Below are 10,516 nucleotides of genomic sequence, written 5' to 3'. Positions count from 1 at the left end.
AATCGATCGTTCTTCTTGCTGCTTTTCCAGGCCCCGCTCACCTTCGTCCAGGCCCATCGAGGCCTCTGTTCATCCAGGTCTGAGTGCTCGTCCATGGGTGGTCCCCTCCCGGCAATGGCCGAGTGTTCTTGCATAGACCCGCCGCCTCAGGCCGCAGAAGCCCCGAAGGGCCAGCCTTGGCCTTCAGATGGCCGCCATTCTTTCCGACATGCCACGCTTGCCGCCACCCGGAGACGTCCCGGGAGGCCTGGCTGGGGCTTCTCCGTGGGCCCGTCCCTGGAGAGCAGGGGGCCGGTGGAGTCGTGGAGGCCGTGCAGAGGCCAGGCCGCCACTATCCAGGCGCATCATTGGCAGGCAAGAGTCGCTGCAGAATCGCCGCGTGGCCTGGCCGGTGGCTGCCGCGAGGGTTCGGGCTCCTAGCGTTCGCAGGATGGGAACCGAGGCTACTCCGGTCCCCCCCACCCCCCGCACCGGCCGACGCCCTGGGGGGGGCCCGGGTAGAGGACCGCACTACCTTGCCCGCCGCGCTCTCTGCCGGAACTCGAGAACAAGTGTTTTTTAAAAACAGACTTGGTTTTAATTCATTCAGCAATAAAATGGTAGAAGTTTCTCTTTCTCTATGAAATAAAGATCAGAGCTAAATTTTCATCCAGAATGAGTAGATAGGAACTCTATAGGCAGGTGATGACAGAATTAACTAACCTGGACCCTTGGAGCTCTCAGAGTCTGAACCACCAACAAAAGAACATACATGGGCTGGACCTAGACATCCCCACACAAACGCAACAGATATTCTGCTTGACATTCATGTGAGTCCTGAAAAACTGGAATGAGAGCTATCCCAAAATGTGGGACTGCATAAGGGTATCCTGGGTCATGGTTGAGCAGGTACCTAGAACCCCGAGATTCTCCGTGGAATTCTGTGTGAGAATTGGCAGGAGTTCGGTCCCTCCCATCATCCAAGATCCTGAAAAGCAGTCACATAGATCTCCATAGAGTCACATAGGCCAGGCTATAGGCCTCAGGCCCTAGGGATTTACATACTAATGAAGGCCAGAGGGCAGAGCAAATTAAACATTCCTCCCCCAGATCCTCCCCCAATCCTCCCCCTTTCTCCCTCCCTATATAACTCGGGACTGCCCTGAGTTTTTGGGGGGTACATCTAGATCCATCTATTATCCGCCATGACAATAAACCATTTTGGAACCAAGGACTTCCTCGTGTTATTGGGGCCTGCCACCACCAAGGCCCTCAGGCCACTGGAACCATAGGACTTCTTCCCTAATGTGGGACCCCGCCACGGCTGCGGAAGCCCCTCCGGGGCTTGCGCCGCTGTGGTGACCTTCTTAAATTTTCCCCACACCAAAAGTTATTTGCTGAATGTGGGATATGTTCTACTATCTGAGCTGCTTTGGCTGACCCCACTGGGAAAGGAAGTGTCTACCTCACAGAGACTGGAATGTATTTGCTGGGGAATACCAAGGGGGCCCCCCAGCTCACAGGATAAGGGGAGGTGAGTTGGGGGAAGTATTGTAGGATGAGATGTCCGAGAGTGGGGCAGTGAGCAGAATGTAAAGTGAATAATTTTAAGAAATTAATTTTAATTTAAAAGAAAACAATAAAAAACCTCTAAATGTTGAAGTAATTCTTGAAAATAGCCACTAGTCAAGCCCACTATCTAAGCTATGGCAGCTATGCCTAGCTCAGCCACCATGTTCTGTGCCCAGAGACCACATGCGCTGCAACTAGAAATGGCCAGCCAGAAACACCAGCCCTGCCACCCACGAGACACCAGCATGGGAGATGGCTCTGCCAATCTTCCACATTGTCTCTGAAAGACTGGGCATTGCCCAGACTGTCCCACCATCCACACTGGCCCAGTAGGAAAATGAGACACTAACGCTTAAATATTAATCAAAGGCTTTATATGTTTGGTAATGCTCAATAACAATATGCCCATACAATTAGAGTTGTTTCCCAATTAGCTAACCTAAATATAAATTGTTACCCGTGACTGCTCTCCATACCTGCTTGGCTCTTCATCCTCCTTCTTCCCTCCCTAGCTCCTCCTCTACCTTTTCTCCTTCCTCTCCTTACTCCTCCCACCTTAGCTCCTCCTACATCTAAAAAGCAGGAAGCTTTGATGCAAGGGGCAGAAGAGGAAATGAAAGCTAGGAAAGAGATGCTTATGTAGCATGAATACTTTTTTGAATACCACATTTTAATGATTAGCTAGGGGCAACATTCCTTGAATGTAATGACTTATTGGTATTTAAAAGAGATAACTTTAAAATGAATCACTAAACCAAAAAGCACTTAAAAACTTTTAAAGTTCATAGTCATCAGGAAAATGCAAATCAAATGAACTTGAGATTCCACCTTACACCAATCAGAATGGATAACATGAAAAACTCAAGTGACAGCATATGTTAATGAGGATGCAGAGAAAGGGGAACACTCCTTCATTGTTGGTGGGATTGCAAACTTGTACCACTCTGGAAATCAATCTGTTGGTTTCTAAGAAAATTGGAAATAATTCTACCTGAAGACTTAGCTATATTGCTTATGGGCATATACTCAAACAATGCTCCACCGTAACACAGGAATATGTGCTGTATTATGTTCATAGCAGCTTTATTTGTAATAGCTAGAAATTGGAAACATCCCAAATATCCCTCAACAAAAGAATAGATACAGAAAATGTGGTAGGTTTACACAATGTAATACTATTCAGCTATTAAAAACAAGTACATCATGAGTTTTGTAGTCAAATGGATGGAACTAGAAGAAGTCATTCTGAGTGAAGTAACCCAGACCCAAAAGGTCATGCATGATATGTCTTAATTGGTAAGTGCATATTAGCCAAAAGTTCAAGATACTCATGGTACACCTTGCAGACCCAAAGAAGTTACACAAGAAGAAGAGGAAGGTCCAATTTAGCATGCTTGAATATCACTTAGAATGGGGAACAAAATAGTCATGGAAGGCAGAGGGGTGCAGGGATCTGAGTGGGACAATGGAGAAGGAAGAGTATAGAGGGCAAGTAAGGTGTGTGGAAAGGCAGGAGAGAAGGCCATAAAGCCAGAAGAATTAATCAACATCTGCAACTACATGGATTGGTGGTTGGGTAGGAATCTCTAGAAAGCCCCAAAGACCCAGAATGGATCAGTCTCCCAAGAGTCAATGAGGGTGACCTTAGCTGAGATGCCTAACAGTGGGAACATGGAACATGAAGAAGCCACTTGCTGTAGCCAGGCAGGACCTCCAGTGGAGGGATATGGGCACTAACCCACCCACAAAACTTTCAACCTAAAATTTATTTTGTCTAAAAGAAATGCAGGGACAAAGATGGAGCAGAGACTGAAGGATGGCCAACCAATAACCAACCCGACTTGAGACACATCCCATGGGTAAGCCTCTATCCCTGACACTACTGATAATATTCTGTAATGCCTACAGGTAGGTGCCTAGCCTAATTGTCATCTAAGAAGCTCTACACAGCATCTAAAACAGATACAGGCACTTACACTCAAACATTGGACAGCAGTTGCAGAACCTTATGGAATCATTAGGGAAAGGATTAAATACCCTTAAGGGGATAGGAACCCCACAAGGAGACCAACAGTGCCAACTAACTTGAACCTTGGGAGCTCTTGGAGACTGAGACACTAACCAAAGAGCATACACAAGTTAGACCTACTCACCCCTGGCACATTTGTTGTATAGGGCTGCTTTGGCTAGCCTCAGTGGGAGAGGATGCACCTAATGCTGCAGAGACTTGATGTACCAGATTTGGAAGGATACCCATGGGGTCCCACCCTCTCAGAGACTATGGTAGGGGTGAGGGAGTGGACTCTGTGAGGGTAGATCAAGACGGGGAAGTGTTTGAGATGTTAATGAATAAGACACAGGCTCTTACTTACTCTAGCTAGTGGAATAAACACCAGTCCTTTAGTGAAACCACAAATAGCAACAAGGTCTCGCTGCAGCTCTCATCTGTTTCATCATTTCTTTACGATCAGAAATAGCTGCAGATAGAACTTCTCCATAAGCCACTCATTTCCCTGAGTGTGAGTGAGCACTGTTGCTAATCTCTCAAACTTCATCCTAGGTGTCCTCCCTTCAGGTTGAATATTTGTACAGTACTCAGTTTATTTCATAGCTGGTTTTCTTCCTAGCCTTAAAATTTTGTCTGGGGAAGATAAAGGCCAGTAATATAGGGAGCTTGCAAAGCAGCATAGACAGACTGAACACTTGACTGCAGTTCATATGGTGCTAAGTCCTTTCTTCCAGACCTTTTTCAGGCCAGAATTATTCCTTGCATTAACAAGGAATAATAATTATTGTTGCCTCCTGAGCCCAAGTCACATCACTTGGTGACAGGCCAGAAAGTTACTGGTTCTACAAAGTGGTCCATTCCATAGACTAAGGAAGACAAACATTTGCAAAGTCAGAAATTATGAGTAAACCAGCTTCAGCTTTATACACATTGGGAATCTAGATATGGGGAAGTTAAGTCACCCCAAAATTGGAAATCTAGCGAATCTTGAATTGAACCTGCCTTGGAGAAAGGTCAGGTGATGACCTGAGAATAGTAGGAGACAGACTTACTCACTGATGAGTAACAACAGCTTTTCTAAGAAGTGAAAATTTCCAGGGTATTGGTGTCCGCATCTCACCTTTATACAATGAATGTGTAATAAGCTTTGACCTCTAAACAATGGGAAATCTTTAGGCAAAGGAATATGACGACTTTAATGCTCGGAGGAGATCACTCTGATGGAGTGATGATGAAAGATCTTATTGATAGAAACCTAATACATTTCCAGGAGTAATCTGAACACAAATGATATGCCCATCAGTCTAGTAAGTTATGTATGTGGATTTCAAGTTTACCCATAATACAGATCTGAGTTAGCTCTTGGAACTGAAGGGATGGAAGTACATGCAGTGAAATTTGTATCATCAAAGGCATGAAGTGATTTTCCTTCTGGATTCTGACTTTAGTCATCTATTTTTATTGAGGCCGATTATTTCTAGTCCAAAATAAAGATGTTACTGTCATAGTGAATATGGTAATTTATAATAATAGAGAATGTCACATGAGAGGCAAGGGAAGCAGAGGATGCACAGATGTGAGGACTTTCCTCATATTGTTTATACAAAATACAGCTAAGTCAGTTAGCAAATGCCCATAGTAGATGGAAGAACTGAAATTCCCACAGTGAAGAAGAATCTCATTACAACATCCATATTGTTCCCTGCAATCCCAAACACATTTGCTCCCCATTCTCAGAACAGTTTTTCAACATAGGGGCTGGGATTTTTTACACAAAAGTCTGAGATTATTGTATCTATTGCTCAGACTCTGTAACCCAGAAAGATGTACTTTTTCTCTTCTGATTACCTCCTGGTGCATGGTAGTCCTGTGTATGGTTGTGACAAGCTTCAAACAGCAGAATTCCAAGGATTATGATGACCAAACCAGCCATCCCCATCCTGATGAGATTTTCCACTGTGTGATCCTTGGTCTCTGAGGCTATGGTTCGGGATAAAGAAGTCACAAATATTAAAGAAGATCAAAATTTTTACATGATAACTGGTTATTCACCCAGGGACCCTGCTTTCCCTGGACAAGACTTGGACTTTTTGCATCAATACTATGACTTTGAAGTCTCCTAATTTACCTGTCTTGGCTTTAGACATGTTCTGGAATAGACCGATGGTCCCAGGTGACCCTGAGAACAGAAAAAAAAAGTAATATGTGTGAAGTACTTAAATGCCCAACATTCTCATTATATAAACTGATGAAGGTCTGTGATTAATCATTCTCCTGCTGTAAAAGGTGAATAAGTATCCCTCTGGTATTCTTATTAAAATACTCAGTGTTACTGTATTATTTAAGGTCAAAACACATGACTAACTTTAGAACAACAATTTATCTGAATATCAAGGGATCAGGATTAATGATAAAAAGCACTATTCACAGTTCAGAATAAAGGAAACCTTCTGAGCATCCTGCTTAATCTACCACACAGAATCATATCACAACAAAATTCAATGACATATATTTTCTCTTTAGTCTGTTAGGTACCCAAGATCCCAAGGTGAAATCTGCATATTAGAAGCTATGAAAAGTCTAGAATAAATAGGGATGACATACTGGATCCTTTTCCTCTGTACATACCACAGCTAGTTCTCAAGGTGCTATAGCTCTATTTAATAACCACTAACTGATCACACAATTAGAAGTACATTCAATGAGACCCAACAAGATTAAAAAATGCCCATGAACTATCTATGCATACATGCTGTAAGGTGTAAGTCTGTGAATCTATAGAGGAAAAGATAAACTTCCAAAAACATTAGTAAGGCAATAGTAATTGACTGAAGTTTTCGGAATATAAAGACATGTAAACATACAATATATATGGTAAAGAAGCACAGATGTATTTGTATAATGTTATATATAATATCTGGCATATATATTTGTAGCAAGAATAATTGGTATGCAAGAAAAAGATATGTCTGTGTAGAAATTGATGTACTTGGAAATTATTGTAGTAAGTCAAATCAATCAAACTCATAATTACCAGATACTATATGTTATTTCTCATTTTCAGGCTCTCTCTCTCTCTCTCTCTCTCTCTCTCTCTCTCTCTCTCTCTCTCTTCTCTCTCTCACACACACACACACACACACACACACACACATACACGCATGCACTCACACATTCACACACACATTCTCTCTCACTCTCACACTCACATACACACCCCATTTTGTGTGTCTGTGATAAAACATAGAAGTGAGACTGGGAAGTTCATGGTCAAAGCAAAAAGTAGGGAAAAGAGGAGGGCTGAAGATTTAAAAGGCCAAAATTTCTGCATGATGTTCTCATTTGGAAATGTCTTCATAAACTAATCAATGGATATATGCTAATGAAAAACATTTTGAGTAAAATTTCTATCAAGTTGTGATTGACATGATTTTTATCCATAGGTCAAAAAATTATTGAGAAGCAATTGAAGGGAAAGACCATGATGCATGTGTGAAATGAAGTTTATATATGTAAATCAACTTATCTCTATATTTTCTTTAAAAATGAAAAGCACTCAATTACATGATGTACAAATTATTGAAATATTTCAATAGTTCTGTTACAAGATATGTACATAAATGTACATATTTTTGTCTAAAACACCAAATATTTTTATCTGGAGAGAGGACTTAGTGTTGAAAAGCACTGCTGCTCTTCCATAGAGCTTGGGTTCAATTTATGGCACCCCAGATAGCAGCTCACAAGCATCTGTACTTGCAATTCCTTGTCTATCCTCCACAGGCACAAGGCAGGCATGTGATGCATACACACACACACACACACACACACACACACACACACACACACACAGAGAGAGAGAGAGAGAGAGAGAGAGAGAGAGACAGAGAGAGAGACAGAAACAGAGACAGACAAAGAAAGACAGAGAAAGAGGAGAGAGACAGAGAGAACACGCCAATATACATAAAACAATGCAAACCTTAAAAACCTTAAGAACTTTAGGTGGATTAGTAAATGCATTTTAAAAATATCTAGAAAAATGTTTTATGAACTTAAAAACTGAGTGGAATTTGACTATAATAATGACCATGATTGTAAGATGTAAAGTAAAATGTGCCACTTAAATATTAGGGGTAACCAACAACAGAAAAATAGAACTTTAGTGTTATAAAATAATGAAGGAATTCATACTTGGTACTGTAAATCTATCCAACTACCTATGGTTGATTAGATCAAGGACCTAGAGGAAAACCATTTTTTAAATCAATTTCATGTCTAGCTGCATCATAAATACTTATCCTTATATTTAAAAATAAGTGTAGTTCTTACTATATGTAACTGAAGCTTACATTTGCAGAACATGGAGACCATTATGGAAACCCACAATTGGCCAAAAATGCAGAGAGCATGGTTTGCTCAATACCAATTGATGTATATACAACCCAGTAAGGCTAAAACATATTGGTTAAATGGTGGAAATACTGCAAGAGCCAAGGGATCAGACAATGTGCTATGAGGTAGTATTTTCTATGTATGGTAGGAAGCTGCATTCATAAAACCTTAACATTGTGGTCATTGAAATAAAAGCTGTACAAATGGCAATATGAATTAATGTGCCAGTGTAGATAGGGAAATCTCACAAGGCCCAATCCCTAGACAAATAGCTACAGACCATTAATAACTCCTGAGAAAGTGGGGAAACCTTCCTTCAATAGAGATGAGCCCCAGATAGGTTCTTCAGTTTCAGGCAGGATAGGTCTCTGACTAGAGCTAAACATATTCAGGTACAAACAACACTAAATAAAATGTGAAATTAAATATCAACTGATGTTCTAAAGTTTGTAATAGATTTAGACACTTCTAAGGTCTTAAGATAAAAATCCATGAACCTTAAACAAAACATTTACAAGAAGCATTTTCTGGAGAGTTTCAAACAGACAGTAAAGACACACAGTGAAAGAAGAATATTCAGACTGAACAAGTTGATGAAGGTGTTACAGGAAGCAATCCCAAGAAAACACTGCATAAGAAAACACATGACTCCTATCCTTTGATTCTTATGATTGCCCTCAGTATGGCTTCTCTGGTGTGCTCAGCATGATCTCTGTAAACTCAAACCCATACTCTGTGAAGTCTGTGTCTCTGAATTGGCTTACAAGGCTTTTTACCTGTGAACAGGTATGTATGGGGCCACTAGGGGCTGATTACTTTCGTGTAGAGACTGTGCATACCCTAGCTTCTGTAACTAGTACCCATGGAAGCTGATCACAGGACTCAGAGAGTAAAGTTAACCTTGAAAAGCCCATTCCTGTTGTGTATTCTGTGGTGCTAGAAAGGTAAGTTCACCCTTCCTCGGACAGGACAAGTCTATCATAGTCAGAATCAGTACAGTGGATGATCAGTGTCTCTAAAGGGGGCTAAGATATGTTTTTTTCTGAGTCAGTAGGGTGGGCTTCCTAGATAGCCTTGGAAGGAACATAGGCATGTGATTGTACAGCCAAGTCCTGCCAAGTATTTTCTCCCTCCCAGCTTGTCTTGCCTGTGATACTGTCTCCTGCACTCTGGGATCTTTCTGACTCTGGCTCTCAAAACTCCTCAACTACCTCTCAGCAGGGTTCAAGGAGAGTAGTTTAGGATTTCAAACTATGATTGGGTTTGTAATGGGGCTTCCTTACCTGAGACATATATATCCAGATGGTCACTGGGTTCTGACCAAATCTGTGGGCTTGCCTTGTAATATCCGTAACATTTGAATGTTCCACTACTGTTTGGAGTCACAGGACCCACAGAAAACAGGGCCTGAAACTGCCCAACATATGTCTTCTGTGACTTCATGATCATGGAGTGCTTTTGTTTTCCTTCCTTGATCACAATGAACTTGTCATATTCCTTTTGTGAAAAACACTTGAGGGTCACACTCTCTCCTGAGGTCACCATAGGTCTCGGTAAGGCTGATAGGATTGGTTTATTGTCAAAGAATCCTTGGAGAGAGATAAAGGGACAGAATTTTAAACATGCTCACCAAAGACCAACTTGTCACACAAGGCTGAACTGCAAAAGAGGAACATTGAGTCAGCAGACACCTCTACCTGAAGTTAGAAATTGGGGTGGTACCTCTTGGTATCCTCTTACCTGTCACTACCAGCTCCAGCTTGTCACTGTGCACTGACCAGCCAGCAGTGGTCTCATAACAACAGGAATATTGGCCTCCATCATGCTTTCCAACAGAGCTTATATGGAACACAGCTTTCTCCCCATGATTTGTTGAGGTTTGTGTGTGCAGGGGCTGGGTATATTCAAATTTCTGAATATAAAGAAGGTACTTCCATGCATCTGAAATCCCCTTACATGAGATGAACACTTGCATTCCCTTATAGACCAGAGTGCCTGGCTCAGCTTTGATGGTGGGCTTTGGTAAGGCTCCTACAAAGAATCAGCAAATGGTGTCCTGGGACATTATCCATCTGATCCTAGCCCTTAGATCCTGAACACTCCCAATATAGCAAAGATTATCCCATACCTGTGGCTCTCCATTCTTACTGCTCATAGTGAAGAGGAATATTCTAGGGCAGTTGAGTACACACTTACCAGTCAGCACAGGGATCCTGGATCTGGTACTCAGGCCTGGAAGAAAGGTCCCTTTTCAGAATTTCTACTGAGTTCTGAACAAGATCTTTCCTCCAGAAAACCTCTTGTACCATTGGAATTTTCTCCTGGGAATGTCTTGAGCTGGGTGATAGGGTCCCTCCTGGATCATAATATTTCTTCCCATTCTTTATTTCTTACCCAAACAGAGCAGGAACATGAAGGTGAAAGCCATGGCATCTCTTCTTAGTGGTTACAACTGTATATATGGAGAAGGCCACGATGCCTGTCAAGATGGACTGGAACACAGATTATATTCTTTGGAGACGGGGTGCTCTCCCATCAAATGATTACACTCCAGGATATTCACAG

General features: G+C 41.9%; 1 protein-coding gene across 1 annotated transcript in view; it reads right to left on the bottom strand.

The window, feature by feature from the left end:
* Positions 1 to 10,516, bottom strand: part of LOC114627340 (leukocyte immunoglobulin-like receptor subfamily A member 5) — a 19,650-nt gene extending 9,134 nt beyond the window's left edge. Inside the window, exons 1-6 of the mRNA XM_028775083.1 lie at positions 10,346 to 10,516; positions 10,148 to 10,183; positions 9,692 to 9,982; positions 9,235 to 9,540; positions 5,688 to 5,738; positions 5,408 to 5,539 (exon numbers count right to left, since the gene is read on the bottom strand). Of these exons, the coding sequence (XP_028630916.1) occupies positions 5,408 to 5,539; positions 5,688 to 5,738; positions 9,235 to 9,540; positions 9,692 to 9,982; positions 10,148 to 10,183; positions 10,346 to 10,379 (850 nt within the window). The 5' untranslated portion in view covers positions 10,380 to 10,516. The remainder of the gene's footprint in view (positions 1 to 5,407; positions 5,540 to 5,687; positions 5,739 to 9,234; positions 9,541 to 9,691; positions 9,983 to 10,147; positions 10,184 to 10,345) is intronic.

Source organism: Grammomys surdaster, unplaced genomic scaffold (assembly GCF_004785775.1).
Source record: "Grammomys surdaster isolate TR1022 unplaced genomic scaffold, NIH_TR_1.0 252, whole genome shotgun sequence".
NCBI classification, from domain to species: domain Eukaryota; kingdom Metazoa; phylum Chordata; class Mammalia; order Rodentia; family Muridae; genus Grammomys; species Grammomys surdaster.
This window is presented reverse-complemented; position numbering and strand designations above follow the sequence as displayed.